The following is a 19,450-nucleotide window of genomic DNA, read 5'->3' as shown; positions in this document are numbered from 1 at the left end:
CATTTAAAAAGTATTGGGAGTTGGGAGATGAAACTTTCACAATTTGGAGACATCCCATAGAGCTCGCTAACAACGCGTCAACTAAACTTCTAGGTGAAAGTGTTGATGTTTTATGACCGAAAAAGCCTCCTACACTCTAATCTCTAGAGTGGCGGAACTTTGGTTCATGAAGGTTCCACCATAGTTTTCAATGGAGACCCAGGCTTTCACAAAATCGCCAAAAACGGGAAAACGACAAGAGACACGGAAAAGCCTATAACTGTACGCGATCTCCAAGCCGAGCCGGTCGTTTTAGTGTTTGAACGGTGTCTCTATCTCGAAAGGCCTAGGAGGAGATCCATTTTCTATTTTACTGCTGCCCTGCACAAGACCAAGCTATAATAATAATAATAATAAAACAGGACTTAGAGATTACTATAAACGGGCCTTGCTCTGCAAGAGCTCTGCTCTTGCTCCGCAAGCCCGCTTAATAATAATAACTAAACAGGACTTAGAGATTACTATAAACGGGCCTTGCTCTGCAAGAGCTCTGCTCTTGCTCCGCAAGCCCGCTTAATAATAATAAATAATAAAACAGGACTTAGAGATTACTATAAACGGGCCTTGCTCTGCAAGGGCCATGCTCTGCATGGTCCTTGCTCCGCAAGCCCGCTTAATAATAAAACAGGACTTAGAGATTACTATAAACGGGCCTTGCTCTGCAAGAGCTCTGCTCTTGCTCCGCAAGCCCGCTTAATAACAAAACGTGTGTTGGTGGAATTTGAAAATGCCATTGTAAAAATGGTAGTAGGTCTGGGCCTAGGGCATACTCCGTCAGTAACAAGATGAGCTCTGGGGTGTCCAAATAGCCAATAGGCCTAAATACTCACAATACGACAAACCCATTTCCTGCTAATGTAAGGCAAGGCACACAAGACTAAATAGCACATATACACAAGAAGGTAAAACCACGGTAATTGTGTAAAACGTATTTGAAATAGCCTAGGCCTAGCATAGCATGACTCCGTGGACAGTGATAAAAGATCATATCGTCAAATGAAGCCCAAGAAGAGGGATTCTATAACAAATGGGCTACTGCAACGGAAATAATGTTCTTACTCCTAACGCTTACCTTTAAACGGCGAGTGATATGTTTTTAATAACAACGCAGTGCAAGTTGTAAGTCTAGTTCCGCGATTAACATGGGTCTACTGTTTACTTTCACTTCTGAGGTGCCTTCGCCGCGCGCAGGCGCAGACCTTCCAGGGCGTGTACTCTTCAGTCAGAGATGCTTTAAGTATACTTTCTCTCTACTCTCTCTGCTTCAGTCCTACAAAGCACAGGGTTTCCGTAAACAGCTACGACTAGCTCTATTAATATAACGGGAGTTCATCTCCTCTCCGTCGTATGGTGCAAAGGGTGGATGACAACACTATTGGGTTTTCAACGTTTTATTGCCGTCGATTCGTGGGGCAGAAATAAAGTGCAGCGAGCCCAGTGGTCTCATTTAGGCCTACATCTGATAAAGTGGACGTCTTGGGAACGGATACGGTTGGCTGTAAAGATATTTAAAAATTGATAGCTCATGTCAATAAAATAGGCTAAACGCAAATAGCTTACATCTGTCAGCCCATTTTTCAAATCAGAAATTCCCAGATAGCAAAAATGTTCTGGGCTTTTTATGGCCCAGAAACCTTGGTTCATCCTGGCAATATGCCGCAATATGCAGGGGTTACTCCCGGGCCTAAAACGGCCCACAAGATTTTGCCGGAATCATGCCAGAAAGCAGCCAGTAGAATGCCAAGAACGTTCGACAGAGTGCCGGCACCTTACCAAATGTTTGCCAGAAGACCCAGAAATGGCCCATGAGCCTACCACAAGATTGCCAGAACCCTACCGATTAAAACCCATAAATATGCCGGAATGTATTTAACCTTCCCAATAATAATAATAATAATAATAATAATAATAAAGAATAAAACCCACAAAAAATCATGCAAATTGGCCATTTATTATCTTTAGTAGGCTACAACATTCATCCATTCAATAGATTTTGGAAATTGAAAATGTATGACATTTTAAACAAGAATTTTCAGAAAAGAAAACAAAATGATCAAAATGCATTTTTTTAAACTCACAGCCTTTCTTAAAATATCCCTTCATATGTTTTAAATGGAATTTTCCAAAAAAAAACAAACCAAATGATAAACACGTTTCTTAACATATCCCTTTGAGTTATTAAAAAAAAAGTTCAGAAAATAAACAAAATAATAAACATTTTGTAACGCATAAACCTTTAAGATATCGGTGAGAAAAACGCACAAGACCTTGCAGTCGTACATTGTATTTTCTTCTGTGAACATGTGTTAATCATATAGACAAACATGTAAAATACATACAATCAGGGTGCGGTTTGTAGGGGGATTGTCCCCTCTTCTGGTTTTGATATTGTCACTTTTTCCACATGATTTTAATCATAGTTTAATGTAACTCCATTGATATTGTTGACATCTGAAACACATCCCCCTTTCTGGTTTTCTGACAAATCGCACCCTGCATACAATATAAAAAGTTGAGTCCTTTCCTGAGACGTTCTGCAGTCAGGGAGCTCCTGAGACATTTGACCCACAGGTACCAAACATACTTTTTAAGGCGACATCTTTGTCATGATGTGTTAATTCAGCACTGTGGCATAAATCATCTCAATTACAAAATACATCAAAGTGAAGCGAATGGGTATACAAGAGTCTGACTATCAACATTTTAAAATATCTTCCCACAACAAAGTTCCTCAAAATTGACAAAGGTGTTCCTCCAAAAAATGGATGCAGTCAAGCCACCGATGCAGCCTTTTCGATCTTGGCTACTTTGAGCATGTGTGTGTGTCTGACCTAGTTCACAGTCCAGTGTGTTTGTGTGTGTACCGTAGCATGCATGCGTGCAGGTATTTGTTGCTGCTTGGGATGCCATTGTGGTTCGGATGAAGGCACACCACACCTGGGGAGAAAGTCAATGCTGAAGGACAGGACTCGCGTAGGTGGGGCACGATGGTGGATTCATTGCCGTGTGTATCGATTCAGATTATTTGCCAACATCACCAGAGACTCATCTTGTTTGAGAGTGCGTGTATGTGTGTGCACGTGCGCCTGTGTCTATGTGCATGTTTATATGCTGGTGTGTGTGTGTGTGTGTGTGTGTGTCTGTGTGTGCTGGGCATAAAAAAGGGGCAAATGTCTGACATTCCGTTCTTGGTCTGTGCTTCTCTTCCTCACCCCATCTCAGTCTGCTGCCAGGTACAGCCACCTCTTCGTACGATTTTCCACCTCCTAGTGGGTGGCCTGGATGCATCTCTCTATTTCTCCAAAAAGTAAAGATACAAAAATGGCATTGAATCAGCAAATTTCAATGATCATTTCACCTGCAACAACATTCTTAAACTCTTATCCCTCGAACGATACATTGAGATTTGTAAATACAGTTCATTTTTTCATGGGACAACAATTAATACATTTCACTTTGACACATTGAATAGTAGCCAGCGTACAACAATATAACTACTTCAATTCAACTTCAGAATGCATCCATGTAAATCAACTTACTGCTTGAGGATGTCTGTCTGGCCCCATGACGAAAGCCCCCCTTTTGGTCCCTGGCTGGAATGTGGCACACTGACCTGTAACGAGAGTGAGATAGTCAAATGTTTAAGTCCTGTTCTACATATACACAGGGTTAAAAAGTTCAGTATTATGCAAATTATATTATTTCACTGATATACCTAAATAATCAAGAAAAACTAAACAAAAAATTGGCATAAGTTTGTTTGTAGCACATGCACACTCAGAAAGATGGGCGGGCGGGCACGCGCACACACACATTTGATTTTTTATTTATTATTTAATCAAATGCTTGTGTTCTATTTAAAGACAATTCACATGATTTCCTTTATTTGATGTAGAAGATCAACTTACTGTCTGAGGATCTCTGTTGATCCATGTCACTGGAAATTCCTCTCGGGCCCCTGGCCTGAAGACGTGGGCTCATGGACTGACCTGTGACAAGAGCAATAGTCAAATGTTTGGGTCATTCTAGGTATAGGGGTCTGTTAAGTCCAGGCAGGATTCACTTTCACTGTCCAGTCTGCTCCTACAGTTATACACAGGGCTGTTAATTAACTTTAAATTAACTTTTTTCTCCACCAGCCAAAATGGCAAGAATTTTACTATTAAAGCACACACTTAATAATGACTCAAAGTGGCTAGTAAGTTGGTCTTTTCTACATATGCTAAAAAAAATCAACTGTTCACTAGGAATGCTGATTATGGAGGAGTGCTGTTTCACTTTTTTTCCTCATAAGCAGGTGCACTTTGGCTCAAGGAAATAAAGTTGCTCAAAATTATGGTCAGACTTAGCTCCAGTGACTGTTGATAAGCCCTGCCAAAGATTCCAAGGCACACTGATGGTGAATTTAAAAAGCCTTTAATTAAACCCTTTAAGACCTTATCACTAGCTGGAGCCAATTCTGACCATAATGTTAAGTCCTTTTTATACATACAATAGACACCTTTATATTGCATCATTTTCTTATGTAAATCAACTTACTGCTTGAGGATCGCCGTCTTTCCTCATGTTGTAGAGCCTCCTCTTTGGTCCCTGTCCCTCACCCGTGTTAGTGAGCTGATGGACTCTCCTGTGACAAGAGTACATGGACTATTTTATTGCAAATCTGATATTTCTGTTAATCACATTTCCTCGTGCATGTGTAATAATAAGGGCAGCTACTTTGTGTCCTCAAAGATATATCATTCACGTATGTCACAAACTGCCCTCTTTCGTCTGATAACGACCTAAGAAACTGGTGGCTATATTGCATCGGTAAAGCGATGTGGACTCGAGAATAGCACTAGAACTAGAGCTCAGGGTAAAGCAATAATCCGTGACCTGACATTAGTCATCATGTTCTCAACGAAGTGGGTGGCTATTAACCTCAGCAGGCATCTGAAATCTAGTCAAACGGGCTGTCTCAAGCCCGTACGATATGTTATGACCAAAGGCCATGATAGCACACCAACGATAAATTGAGAATAAAATACGGTAGTCTTGGCATATCAGTCATCTAGCTCTAAACACTGACGTTTGCCGAATGTCCAAAAAGGATTAGCTGCCATCTATGCTAGCAAGGGTCGCTAGCTTGTCCTCCAAACCAGTTAAAAGCCATGACATGACATAACATGAATTAATACGTACTGAAACGCCTGTCAAGAGACCTAATGGCACTTAGTCATGAACAAACATCTGAAATACCGTAGGCTAGATGTTAGCTATCTCCAAAGGAAAATTACCTCAAGAAATGTTGCCTCAGCTTGTAGCACAGGTAAACACAACAAAGAACAATGTAAGTGAGTAGGCCTACAGTGTAGCCTAGTTATTAGGCAAAAGTATAACAATCGTTTTACTTACCTCAATGCAAATTTACACAGCACAATATCCTAGTTCAGTAGTAGATCGAGTCCAGGTTCGTTACTAGACTACTGTACTGTCCCGCCGAAAAGATTCCCAGGATGAAGTCGGTCTCACCGAGCATGCGTGTCAACCGTCTCCGTAGGGCAGGGCCGCTGTCATCTTTGTCTGGGCCCTAGGTTTAAAAAAAGCCCCCCACCCGAACAAAATGTTTTCTGGTAATATTCCAACTTGCCGGGAAAGAACCATAAAGTATCTGTAGCTCCGCCCTCCTGCACCACCGATTTTGTTATTTGGGTGGCATTCCAGTGAAAAGCCAGAATATCTCTGGCATTATTCCCACGTTGCCATTCATTTGCCGGAATCAACTGAAATCGTACATTCCCCAGAGAAATGCCAGAAAGATCCAGAAAGATGCCGGAGGGTTTTGCTATCTGGGGAAGGCTACATTCTTCCCAATTCCTATTATAGCCCTCATACTGACTTAAAATAGGCTATGATCTTTTAGAAGCTCATATCTCAAGTAACCAGATTCAACCACAGACGGGCAACACTGCTTTCCTATGGGCCCACAAATGGCTGGGATAGCCTACTTTCCTGTGGCTGTATGACTATACGTTTTTCTGAGCTTCTAGTTTGCCCAAGTGTAACGGAGTTAAAATATACTCTTTTTGTATTAAGTGAATCCTCTCAAAATCTGTTTTTTTTTGTTTTCACAATGTTATTTGTTTGGAATTATTTTACATGTTGTACCGCATTCATCTTAGTTGACCATGGGCCTTCACGACTGCTTTTCGCGTTCGTGCCTTTTGGGTGCTTGCGCCCTCCGTGCCTCCAGCTAGATCGCCCCACGCTGTGTTAAGTAGCGCTCCGGATAAAGCATCCTATTTTATTGAATGTTGTGACCAGGGGCGCTACCCATTGCTATTCTTTCATTTATCCATTCTCCCATTCTTTTTCTTTTCTTTTCTTTTTTTCTCTTTCTTTTGTCATTCCTCCGTCGAAGCTCCACCCCTGTAGTTGCATAGTTATATCCCCGAAACGCGGAGCGTCGGGGATGTAATGGTTTTGCGTGCGCCGCCGCCGCGTCCGCGTCCGCGTCCGCCGCCGCCGCCGCGTAAGGTCTTTCGTGTTAACGCGATAACTTTTGAACGGATGTTTGGATTTGTCCCAGATTTTTTGGGTGAATGCTCCAGGACAGGTTCATGAACTGATTCGAGTTTGGAGGTCAACACTTTCAAAATGGCTGAATTCAAGATGGCCGAATTTTTGTTTGGTCCATAACTTCTGACCTGGTGGATGGATTTGTCCCACATTTGGTGTGTGAATGCTCTAGGGTAGGTTCATGAACTGATTCGAGTTTGGAGGTCAACACTTTCAAGATGGCTGAATTCAAGATGGCCGAATTATTGTTTGGCCCATAACTACTGACCGGTTGGATGGATTTGTCCCAGATTTTGTGTGTGAATGCTCTAGGGTAGGTTCATGAACTGATTCGAGTTTGGAAGACAACACTTTCAAAATGGCGGAATTTTCATTTGGCCCATAACTTCTGACTGGGTGGATTGATTTGCCCGGTAACACCTTATTTTAATGGTTCACCATTTCAGTGAATCTACCATATTAGGTACAGTGTAATAACCAATGTAACAATATTTAATACCATTTAATACTAGTGTAATACCAGTGTAACAATATGCAATATCAGGTACAGTGTAGTAACGAGTGTAACAGTATGCAATACCATGTAATATAGTGTAATACCAGTGTAACAATACGCAATACCATGTAATACCACTTATGCACAAACACATGATGTAAGTAAAAAAATTACATTGTATTAAATATTGTTACACTGGTTATTACACTGTACCTAATGTGGTATATCCACTGAACCATTAAAACAGTATTACCATTTGCCCCATTGCTTCATTTTCACAATAGTCGTTTGGTTTTAAGCCTATGCGCGTCATGTCACGTCTGTATATACGTTTACGAAATGGTGGACGGGAGTGGTAGGAATGATGGGGGACTGGAAGCGTCGCGTTTCGGGGATATACCTTAAGCAGTCGAAGGCGACTGCACAGGCAGTCTAGTTATATAGTTGGTGGCGGTAATGCAACATTGTGTATGCCAACCGCCAATAAAAACCACAAGAAGAAGAAGAAGAAGAAGAAGACCAGGGGCGCAACTACTCATTTCTGGGGGGGTATGCAAGGACAATTTTGGAGGCCCCCCCCCCCCGTTATAATGCATACACAATGTAAGAATGTACACTGACCAAAATCTGCAACCAAATGAGGCATCCTTTGCGCTGAAATTGGATTGAACACCAGATCAAAACAAGCCTAAGCTCAGGTAAAACTATTGTCAGTGACCTGCAAAGGTGCAAAGGCTAATAGACCGTGACCTACCTGATGTCATCATCCTGTGCCTCCTCTCTACCTCTTTGGTCCTCCATGGCCATCTCTGTCTCTGTCTCTGCCTCTGTCTCAATGTCCTCCTGGCTCTGGTCTTGTGCACTAACCCATACATAAAAAGATCTTAATGACTTGCTATGCATATTGAATATGAAGTATCCAGTAAGCCAAGTTTGTGTGGGACTCTCTACACTTACACCTCATAGTAGCCTACACCTATCTGTTGCTTTTTGTAGGCAATGCAGGGACTGAGAGTGTTGTGTCAAGTTAACATAACGTGTATGTGTCCTAACAGATGTCATACTGTGTCTGTCAGTTAACTGAGTTAATGTTACTGTCAGAACGCAACAAACTTCCTACACCACAATACCGACATGTGACCTACCTGATGTCATCATCCTGTGCCTCCTCTCTCCCTGTTTGGTCCTCCATGGCCATCTCTGTCTCTGTCTCTGTCTCGTCCTGGCTCTGGTCTTGTGCACTAACCATTACATTAAAAAAATCTTAATGACTTGCTATGCATATTCAATATGAAGTATCCATAAACAGTGTCTGATGAAGTCAGTGAGTTGGTAGAAAACAACAAACTCCCTACACATACACCTCATATTACACCTACCTGCTGCTTTCCCTTTCACTGCCTGATCCTGTGCCAGGGTCTCCATTTTCACACCTGCATGACATTAATAATATTTCATTGAAATATTATTTCATGGGTCTACTACTGTAAAGTCCACATTCCACATTTGATCCCTATTGCACTGTGCATGCAAGCACATTAACCCTCCAAATGACTGGAATTGATAAATGCATGTATCCACCACAAAATACATTAAAAAAAAAACATTCTTATTTCTAAAGGCCCTGGGCCCACCCATCCTCACCAGTGGCGGAGCAATGGTACACGGGGCCCCTAGGGCTAAACACTGATAGGGACCCCTCATACAGTCAATATAGAGCCCCCACCACCAATACAGGAGGGCCCTGGGCCCAGGGGCAAATGCCCTGCTTGCCCCTGACCCTAACTGTGACACTGCACTACGTTTCACAAACTCACATAGACTTTTGATAGTCCGCCATCACTGTCTACAAAGAGTTAAGGAGACTATTGTCGACACCAATCTGCTCCTGTCTAAAGGCACAGCACTCTGGAATGCTACCACATATTTTGGTTAATTTTATTACTGTATATTTCATTTCATTATTTTTTTTGTATTGGTGTTAATCTAACCATTAAACACATTGAGCTACACGTGTTGTAGGACTTGTGCTATACAAATACAGTTTTTAAAAATATATATTGTAGTTATTATTATTATTATTATTATTATTATTATTATTATTTTATTATTATTATTATTGTCACTCCCCCAGACGGCTGTTTATTCCATACATGCAATGCTGTGCAATACAATTGTATAGTTCATAAAATCCTGTATTACTTCTACATCACATCACACTTTTAAACGCTGACACTTTTATGCAAAGTTACTTACAGCTATTATTTACAGTTAGTAGTATTGTTAGTTAGTTAGTATTGGTTACAGCCCCTGGAGTAATGTGGGGTTACGTGCCTTGGTACAGCCAATTGGAGCCAATTTTGGTCCCCTAGGGGAAATTCTTTCTCTGCACTTTATCCCATTTGGACTAGTGAATCACATTGAAGTACACACACTAGTCCGTAGCAGTGGGCTGCCTGCTGAGCGGCGCCCGGGGAGCAGTGTGGGGGTTAGGTGCCTTGCTCATGGGCACTTCAGCCGTGGTCCGGTCAGGCATTGAACCGGGAACCCTTGGGTTGCCAACCCAGTGCTCTAACCACTGAGCCACGGCTGGTATTGGTTACAGTCCCTGGAGTAATGTGGGGTTAGGTGCCTTGCTCTCAAGGGCTCCTCAGCCATGGATGGAGGTGTAACAAGAGGTAGGGTAGGATTTGAACCTGCAACCCTCTGATCTTAAAACTAACCATTAAGACATGTCAGCCACCACCACAACACCCACCCCCCCCCCCCCCCACCCCTGTGCACTCAAGGTATTTCAGCCCAGACTGATTTCATTGTAATCTATATTTCTAACTAGACTGCCTGTGCAGTCGCCTTCGACTGCTTAAGGTATATCCCCGAAACGCGACGCTTCCAGTCCCCCATCTTTCCCACCACTCCCGTCCACCATTTCGTAAACGTATATGATACATACAGACGTGACATGACGTGCATAGGCTTAAAACCAAACAACTATTGTGAAAATGAAGCAAAAAATGGGGCAAATGGTAATACTGTTTTAATGGTTCAGTGGATATACCACATTAGGTACAGTGTAATAACCAGTGTTTAATACAATTTAATACCAGTGTAACACCGCCATTTTTTTTTTTATTTACATCATGTGTTTGTGCGTAAGTGGTATTACATGGTATTGCATATTGTTACACTGGTATTACACTATATTACATGGTATTGCATACTGTTACACTCGTTATTACACTGTACCTGATATTGCATATTGTTACACTGGTATTACATATTGTTACATTGGCTATTACACTGTACCTAATATGGTAGATTCACTGAAATGGTGAACCATTAAAATAAGGTGTTACCGGGCAAATCAATCCACCCAGTCAGAAGTTATGGGCCAAATGAAAATTCTGCCATTTTGAAAGTGTTGTCTTCCAAACTCGAATCAGTTCATGAACCTACCCTAGAGCATTCACACACAAAATCTGGGACAAATCCATCCACCCGGTCAGTAGTTATGGGCCAAACAATAATTCAGCCATCTTGAAAGTGTTGACCTCCAAACTCGAATCAGTTCATGAACCTACCCTAGAGCATTCACACACCAAATCTGGGACAAATCCATCCACCCGGTCAGAAGTTATGGACCAAACAAAAATTCGGCCATCTTGAATTCGGCCATCTTGAAAGTGTTGACCTCCAAACTCGAATCAGTTCATGAACCTGCCCTAGAGCATTCACCCAAAAAATCTGGGACTAATTCAAAAATCCGTTCAAAAGTTATCGCGTTAACACGAAAGACCTTACGCGGCGGCGGACGTGGCGGTGGCGGACGAGTGATGACTCAGGGGAACCCAGTTCCCATTCCTCGTAATTTTCATCATCAGGGTTCCAGCAGAACTTATCTTGTGCGCCGCATTTTATAAGTTCAAAACGAGTTTTTTCAAATTGCATGCAGGCACTACTGCATTTATCTTTGAATGGTATTTTTGGACGATTAGGGTTCCTGCACCTCTTCTTTCCACTGCAAGCACTGTCTGTGCCCCAAAGGATATTTACTGGTGAAGGCAAAATTACTCTATCACATTCAGAGTTTTTAAACTTCAAAAACAAGAGTGAAATGTTTAATCCACAGTAGTGCCACATATACAGGAAATAGCCCTTGTATCTTAACAATATGGTCCATTTATACAGCAGAATCCCTATCACAACAATATGGTCCATTTATACAACAGAATCCCCATCACAACAATATGATCCATCTATACAACATGGAGCGGACGTTTGAGTCGACCTGTTATACACCTATGACAGCTGCAGGACAGAAATCCCAACATCGAAACCTCAGCTGCCTGTGTTGATCATTCTCTCACTATATATAGAAAAAAGTCCGCTTCAAGCTGATTTTTTTTTGCTTCCACTTCTTTTTTGTGTGTGTGTGGGTTTTTTTTTTTGGTGATGTTTCAGGTGAAAACCCTTCTTCATGCATTACGACAAATAGATAAATAAATAAATAAATAAATAAATAAATAAATAAATAAATAAATAAATAAACAAACAACTGGGAGCAAAAAAATCCTGGTTGAAGTGGACTTTCCTGTTTTTTAAAGATATTGTTGGGGCTTTTTATGCCTTTATTGTGACAGTACAGTTACAGAGAGACATGAAATGAGCGGTGAGAGAGAGAGTGAGAGAGAGACGGGGAAGGTTCGGCAAATGACCTCGGGCCGGAATCGAACCCGGGTCGCCGGTGTAGCAGTCAGTGCCCAGCCAATTGAGCCACAGCATGGGCCAGACTCTTCTCCTTTTATTTTGTCATTTGTTTGTCCTGTTTCCAGGTCAGACGTTTGGATGTGCAGGCTTTAACCTCCTACTTGCTGTATGCACCGACCAGGTCACTAAGGTCAACGGAGAAGAATTTGCTGGTGATTCCAAAAGTCAAAACAAGGTGTGGAGAGGCAGCCTTTAGCTTCTATGCTTCAAAGCTTTGGAACCAGCTTCCAGATGACATAAAAAATGCACCCACTATTGATAGCTTTATATCTAGACTCAAGACAAAGCTGTTCTCAGATGCTTTCCCCTAACCTAAATGGTAACACTTTATTTTAAGGATACATCTATTAGCACTAATACATACAATATTAATACCTGTGTTAGTCACTTGTAAGGCATGTACTGAGCAAAATAAGACAGTTGTTAAGCATGTATTCACAAATGTCTTGTTCATGCCCAATTAGGGATTTATTACTAATATAACCTTAGTAAGGACCAGTTAGCCTATATTTCTATTTATTAATAAGTAGTAAGTGGCAGAATACAATGTGTATAAGCTCCCGACACACTGTGTGAACAAACCCTGAACAGTGTGAAAACAGATGCGGAATAAGGGTCCCTATTCTAAAGTGATGCATTGGTCAGCCCAGATGGCTCAGGGCCTCCGCACTACCAAAGTCCCCCTCATTACCCATTACCTAGGGCCCCCACACCACCCAGGCCCGCACTACCTAGCCCCCCCAATCCACAAAGTGTAAGGGTATATTAAATAATAAATACATACCGAACTGAATCATCTAGTTTTCTCTTGTCCATAACAATGAAAGGAAGGTAACAGGAGCCTTTATATAGCAAGGATTGAACGTACACTTGTCAATGGCGGTGGGTTGGTGAGATGTCATTTTTTTCATGTACCACTGAGTTTTAATTGTAAAAACCCCCAAAATAAATGCAGAACATTAGAATAATAGTTTTGAAGCAAAACTAAACTATTCTTTTGTGATAATTAAGTTAATGTGTGAGAACATTAGCTTCAAGAAGTGCAGTGCATGATGGGTACGCAATCTAGGCCAACAGACAACTAGGCCAACAGACTACCCAGCTGTGAGCCTATGTCCTTAGCTCCTCCCCTCACCCGTGAAATTTAGTTGCTATCCAAACAATTTGCCATGTACGTACGTACGTAATAACAGAAATATATCATTGCTGCTTTGGCCATGCATTGCATTTCTGACTAAGGGCGTACCCATCCTGCACTGCACTTCTTGGAGCTAAGTTTCTCAAACATTAACTTATTTATCACAAAGGAATAGCTTAGTTTCGCTTCCAAACTATTACTCATCATTATATTCTGCATTTATTGTAGGGTTTTTACAATTAAAAGTAATTGGTGTATGAAAAAATGACATCTCACCACCCACCGTCATTGAGAAGTTTACATCCAATCCTTGCTATATATATAATGCTTCCAATCACACACTGCAATAATGAGTTGAATAAGTGAGACCTACATATCTAATGTGACTGTTACATAGGCAGAAATGTTCTTACACTTTGCTTCCAGGGGGTGGGGGTTAGAGTCGGGGCCCTAGGTAGTGTGGGGGCCCTAGGTAATGCAGGGGCCCTAAGCCATCTGGGCTGAGCAATGCATCACTTTAGAATAGGGACCCTTATTCCACATCTGTTTTCACACTGTTCAGGGTTTGTTCACACAGTGTACCAGGAGCTTATACACATTGTATTCTGGCCCTTACTGCTTACTCATAAATAGAAATCTAGGTCTACTAGGTCCTTACTAAGGTTATATTAGTAATAAATCCCTTATTGTGCATGAACAAGACATTTGCGAATAAATGTCTAACAACTGTCTGATTTTGCTTAGTACATGCCTTACAAGTTACTTACTAAGGCATTAATATTGTATGTATTAGCGCTAATAGATGTATCCCTAAAATAAAGTGTTACCACCTAAATTTATTATTATTATTTTTATTTTAATGTTTATTTAATTTGTTTTATTTTATTTCATTATTATTTTTACTTTATGTTTTATCTTAATGTTTTAAATGTTTTTGACTCTAATTTATTTCCTTCTTTCTTCCCTGTTTCCTTTCATTTACATTTGTTAACTTTGTGAAGCACATTGAGTTGCACCTGTGTATGAAATGCGCTATACAAATAAATAAACTTGCCTTGCCTTACTTGGACATTCTCTCACTGACAGCATGGATTACTGTTTGGATGTGCAGGCGTTTAACCTCCTACTTGGACCTTGGTCTCACTGACAGCATGGATTACTGTTTCTCAGCCTCTCTGAGCTGTACAAGTGGCTTTAATTTTCCGATTTCCATTTGCAATGTTTCTTCAGATGACCAAAAGCCACCTCTTTGTTAACACTTTTAACAAAAACATTTAATGACTCCATAAGAAAACTTCTCCTATTTTACCCCAGTGTGCAAATATGCTAAAATGGACCAAGGGAATAGCTGTGTTTGTATAGGGACACACATGTCAGTTTTGCTGCTTGGTCCATGTCTGCCCACCCCACCCCACCCTTCCCCTGTCTTACTCTATTGTGCATATATAATCTACAGTTGGGTTGACAGGTCTGCTATTTTGAGCCTACATATCCCCCATACTTTGTATTTCACAAATAAATATCATCATTATCATCACCATTATCATCATGTAGGCCTATAAGAAAAGGTAGGAAATGTAAAACTAAAGCAAATATGATAGCACATCACAGGTAACTATATGAATTAATGCACCCTAATGGCGATGTAATGTAATGTGGGGGCTTATAGTGTATTTGCTATACAAACCAATGCAGTCTAATGGAATTATGGCTTCGGGTAGAGTAGTGAAATTCTAAGTGGAATATTGAGTGGAATACTGAGTGGACTCACTCAGTGTATTATATGTTGCACACTGGAAATCCAACACTATGGACACTCCCATGTGTTATAAAGTACTGTGGTTTAGTTGAAATCTATCTCTAAGGGGACTTGTGTGAGTCATAATACAGGATACTGTATCGTGTTAAAGGTGCACAGTGTAGGATGGTGGCCAGAGTAGGTATTGCAACTATGCAGATCATTGAAACGGAAACTGCTCTCTACTGCCATGAATATTTACATGAATATTTAGTAAAAACTGAACTAATATTTACTCGTATGACAAAAAGTACCATGAGTTTTGCAGCTGGAAATTCAAAGTGGCGGACCATGGAGAGGATCCCCTTTTTCATGTATGAAAAAGTGTAATATTCCCAGTCATATTTAATTGGCCTACTTAGAATGTGATGGTGGTGGTAATTATTCATGAAAAGGTAACATTTTTGAATGGACAGCATGGATTCTGGAAATAAACTAATACAAACATTACATCTTTAAATGCACATTTAACACTATGGGGAACTGTGTGCATTAACTCATCCAGCCAGTAGAGGTCAGTGTGGGCACATCACTCCAAGTGGTCAGCACCTCAACTTCATATCTTTCATCTGTTTCATTTGTCCAACACAGACTAGTACCAAAATCCAAAATCTGACACCAAAAGACATTTTTGAGACAAAGTTGGCCAGATAGAGCTTGGCATGTTGCAGTCCCAAATTGACTAAATTAGACTGTTTGCTGACTTTATGTCAAAAATGCCTTGAATACTTGGTAGGCCAAGGTACCAGGATAACATCAAAATTGATGAGACCAGAATCACTAAATGAAATCAAGTTTTTTTATTGAGCAGAAATCACATGATTACATAGGGAAAATATAACTAAGAATGCAGAGTAATCATCCAACTTGAAGTACCGTAAAAGAAAAATACAGAGAACCATTCTACAACATACTCAAGCTCTCTGGATCAAGATCCAATGTCCTCCAGTGAAAGGGAAAATAAGTGAAACTAACCCACCACAATCCCACAAGGCCTGAAATTAAATTCAAACAAAATTCATCTTGAGACTGATTATGAAAGACACTGATTATGAAATAGTCACTGAGATATTGAATAGTAATAAAAAAGACAAAGACAAAATCCAAACATGAAGTAATCGGTGCAATGCAAAAATATATCCCCACAATTAGTAAAGGTGATAAAAGATGTCAAAAAAATCCTCCAATTAAACAAATGTTTAAAAAGTAACATAAAGGTGATAAAAGATTCAAAGTGACACTATGGAATTTGTGATACATAATCAAACCAAATGATCGCACCAACACCCACCTCCTCAATAAAATACCAAATACACCAACAACCACCTCCTCAATAAAAAACGAAATACATCCATAATTAGTTAATAAAACTTTGCCAGTCAATACATTCATAGTTGGTTTGGGATATTTGCAATGGCAGTAAACTGCTTTCTCCATCAGCAAATGTGGCCAGAGAGAAGTTGCTGCTGCTGATTATGTACTTTAAAACACAGAGAAGAGGGACCCACTTTATCATAGACGGAAGCTTACAATTTCATTCCTCTTTTTTATTGAAAACGAATTCTGAAGAAATACATTGGGAAAAGATGCAAACAAAACGAAATATGAAAGCCATAATACACCCTACATTTTGCAAACACAAAACAGCATTATTTAAAGTAGCGCAGAAAATGAATGCTGCCTTTGTTTTTGATTTCATCATTTTGAGCAATTTTGTCTCTCTTCTGCACGATAACAGCTCTTTCTCTCATTTCCTGTAATGCTTTGATGCGCCGCAGATATCCAGGTCTGGCCTCCTGTTCCTCTGACTGTATCAGCAGGTCAATGTAGTCTGGTGGACCTAAAGGACCTGGACGAAGTGCGATCTCCACTTGCAAATTGGTTGGTGGGCTAGAAGTAGGTTTAGCAGTCACAACAGTAACAATTTCACTGCTGACGACATATCCAAGTTTACCCACAGCTGTGGCTCTGATCTCATATTTAGTGCCTGGCTTCAGTCCTGACAGAGTTACTGTCTTCTTGTTTTTCTGCACAGGGTGAGATGTCCAATCAGTCTCCTGCCACTTTCTGAACTCTACTCGATACTCTGCAGTGGCAGAATCTGGGTCTGATACCTCAACTGTTAATGCGTCAAACGATACATCAGAGGTGGTTGGAGTGGCAGGTTTGGACGGAGGAATGAAGGTGACAGGCTCATCATTCCCATCTTCGTATATGAATATACAGGCTCCAGGGTAACACTCATCATATTTGGATGAAACAATGAATTTGGTGGCATCACTGTTGGTCATCTTCTTCAACTGCACAAACAGTTGTAACTGTCTCCTCATGCTTTGTCTGGTATCAGTTAGCCAGTCAGTATTTATGCTCTGTGGAACATCCGCCTGCAGACTTTCAGTCATCATTCCTGTGGGAGTAAGGAAATTGGATTGTTTCACGAGGCTGCTATCAGGCTGGTCTAAAGAGGTAAATGAAAAGCTCACAATGTTTGTGATGTCTACATCAGACAAAATATCATCCAAGTTGTCATCCAGTTTTAGGCCATGTTTCTCTAGCTGCTTGAGGAAGGATTTCAGTGTCTCTGATTCCTTTTCCTTCTGCTTTAGCCACACATCCAGGGCTCCACTGTTGAAAGGAGATTTCTCATGAGCCTTAAGGATGTCTTCAAGGGCACTCTCCTCTTTTCCACCCCCTCGAATAGAGGGAAGAACTGACTCGAGCTTCCCCACAAACTCTAACTTGTAGTGATGGCAGTTTTGCATGAAAGTCCTCAGCTTCTTCTTCATGGCAGAGAAAGTTTTTGCTGCTGTGTCCTCCACCAGGTCATGGCATCTCATCTCCGTCTTGTTTAAATGCTCTATGACTTCTGAGGAGTGTGTGCTGAGGCTGTTGCTGATTTCTCTGTGTAGTTTTGCAGCTTTTGAGTCCAGCTTCACCAGAGGGTACAACCACACCTTGACTGGAATGGCATGCTCCCCATTGTCTCCCAGGAGTGTTGGCAGTTGTCTGTAAACATTTACAGCCTCACTGAATGTCGACGGGTTGCTAGGTAGCTGGAAGTCTCCATGAAATGTGCAGCTGAATTTTTCCACTGCTAATTTCTCTTTTTCATCCATGTTAAAAGATGCATTTACTGTGAAGAGTTTCAGTTTTTCCATCATGATTTCAGCTTCCCCCTCTACTTCTTTCTTGTTTTCATCGTTAGATAATTCTCTGTCAAATACAAAGTAAGCATTGGCCCCGTACAAGATGGCAGTGACAACATGTGTGGCGGTGTCCTCTTCAAACACGTTGGGATAGGATACCTTACCGCGGCCCAGATGAGACATTGTTAACGCTTTATATCTAGTTGTTGTTTTGTACTGAAGAGTGATCCGCTCTTGTTTATGAGATTTCTTTGTGTCCTGGAAGTATTTAGCTGATCCTGCCACATTCACTAGTCCTCCATGGAGACTTAATTTCAGAGATCCCGATACATTCAATGAATTTGACTTCTCCTCAATTGAGTCTAATGTTGTGATGTTGAATTCAGAATTGCGTTGCTGGCGTTCATCGGTATTCCTCTGCAGCTCATCGTGATCCCACAGTGTCACACCTGTCGACAAATCAACAATTACAGAAAGGACATTGGAATTTGAATGATACATTTTATGCATCTAATATTAGGCAGTTGATTGATCTGCATGTATTTGGATACATCCTTTCCCTAAGTGGTGTGTGTGTGTGTGTGTGTGTGTGTGTGTGTGTGTGTGTGTGTGTGTGTGTGTGTGTGTGTGTGTGTGTGTGTGTGTGTGTGTGTGTGTGTGTGTGTGTGTGTGTGTGTGTGTGATCCTTGAGACCTCACCTGGAACGAGACGATCTGTTCGGCAATCGTACAGCATACCCAGAGCAAATGGTCTTCCAAGGGCAGCAATCTCTATGTCCTTCGGAAGTGCCATGTTTTCAGTCCCACACTCTGCAAGTAAACAGCACATGGGTCATTCCATGTCAATTCACATGATTCCCTAGAATCTCCCTAGGTGACCCTCTCCGATTAACCCAATATTTCACACACAGGTACCTTTTGATGTCAATTGAAAGAATACCAAGTATTAGCACCCTACGTCCAACGGTTGCGGAGATGAAGCCCTCCAAAGTTGGGGTGCCATGCCCACTTTTCAAGCCTGTGAATTGCATACAAAATTTACAAGCAGATTTTGACACCTCTGGTTTTAGTTTGAAGGAAGATACAGGCCTGAAAATCACCATGGCCCCTCAATATGACCCTGTCTACCAGATGATGTACTTACAAATGGCATGCCTTGATTATTTTTGATTAGTCTTGCCACTTTGGGGTTCCAGATCTTGGAAACTATGCATGCTTTGGGAGTTATAATTGATTTCCCATCATATTTGGGAACTGTACAGTGTATTCAAGAAAAAGTAGGGCGCTCAGACTTTAAAAGATAAAATAGGAGGGACTCAAAAACAGCTTTGGGACAAAATGACCTTACGGTACCCTCTACTTCAGGCCTCAAATTAACCATGTGGGCACTTGATGACTGGAACGCCCTTTTACCCCCATGTACAGTAGCACTGTATCAAACATTCAAGCTTGGAAAAACTTTGTTTTTCAAAGTTCTTCATATTAATCTTGGGCCCTTTAATATTT

The 19,450-nt window shown here is 41.0% G+C and overlaps 1 protein-coding gene and 2 long non-coding RNA genes across 3 annotated transcripts; all 3 read right to left on the bottom strand.

The window, feature by feature from the left end:
* Window positions 1–1,971: 1,971 nt before the first annotated feature.
* LOC134444842 (uncharacterized) lies at window positions 1,972–3,631 on the bottom strand. Its single transcript, XR_010034121.1, has 2 exons — window positions 3,579–3,631; window positions 1,972–3,337 (listed from the first exon to the last, which is right to left on the bottom strand). It is a non-coding gene; the product is annotated as an uncharacterized LOC134444842 (long non-coding RNA).
* A 310-nt stretch (window positions 3,632–3,941) lies between these two features.
* Window positions 3,942–5,861, bottom strand: LOC134444843 (uncharacterized). The gene is made up of 3 exons (XR_010034122.1): window positions 5,437–5,861; window positions 4,579–4,666; window positions 3,942–4,028 (listed from the first exon to the last, which is right to left on the bottom strand). It is a non-coding gene; the product is annotated as an uncharacterized LOC134444843 (long non-coding RNA).
* Window positions 5,862–15,798: 9,937 nt separating this feature from the next.
* On the bottom strand, window positions 15,799–18,835 carry LOC134444844 (verrucotoxin subunit beta-like). The gene is made up of 2 exons (XM_063194025.1): window positions 18,644–18,835; window positions 15,799–18,394 (listed from the first exon to the last, which is right to left on the bottom strand). Exons 1-2 carry the CDS (start codon window positions 18,771–18,773, stop codon window positions 16,449–16,451), a joined length of 2,076 nt encoding a protein of 691 aa, XP_063050095.1. The 5' UTR covers window positions 18,774–18,835; the 3' UTR covers window positions 15,799–16,448.
* Window positions 18,836–19,450: the final 615 nt, after the last annotated feature.

Source organism: Engraulis encrasicolus, unplaced genomic scaffold (assembly GCF_034702125.1).
Source record: "Engraulis encrasicolus isolate BLACKSEA-1 unplaced genomic scaffold, IST_EnEncr_1.0 scaffold_774_np1212, whole genome shotgun sequence".
Lineage (NCBI taxonomy): Eukaryota > Metazoa > Chordata > Actinopteri > Clupeiformes > Engraulidae > Engraulis > Engraulis encrasicolus.
The sequence above is the reverse complement of the archived record's forward strand: the minus strand, read 5'-3'. Positions and strand labels throughout refer to the sequence as shown.

Bases quoted from the DNA above. Each gene is read 5' to 3' on its own strand.
- LOC134444844 (XM_063194025.1), bottom strand. From the start codon at position 18,773: ATGTGCTGTTTACTTGCAGAGTGTGGGACTGAAAACATGGCACTTCCG. The intron at 18,395-18,643 runs GTGAGGTCTCAA...ATTTGTCGACAG, and splicing joins AACAGATCGTCTCGTTCCAG to GTGTGACACTGTGGGATCAC.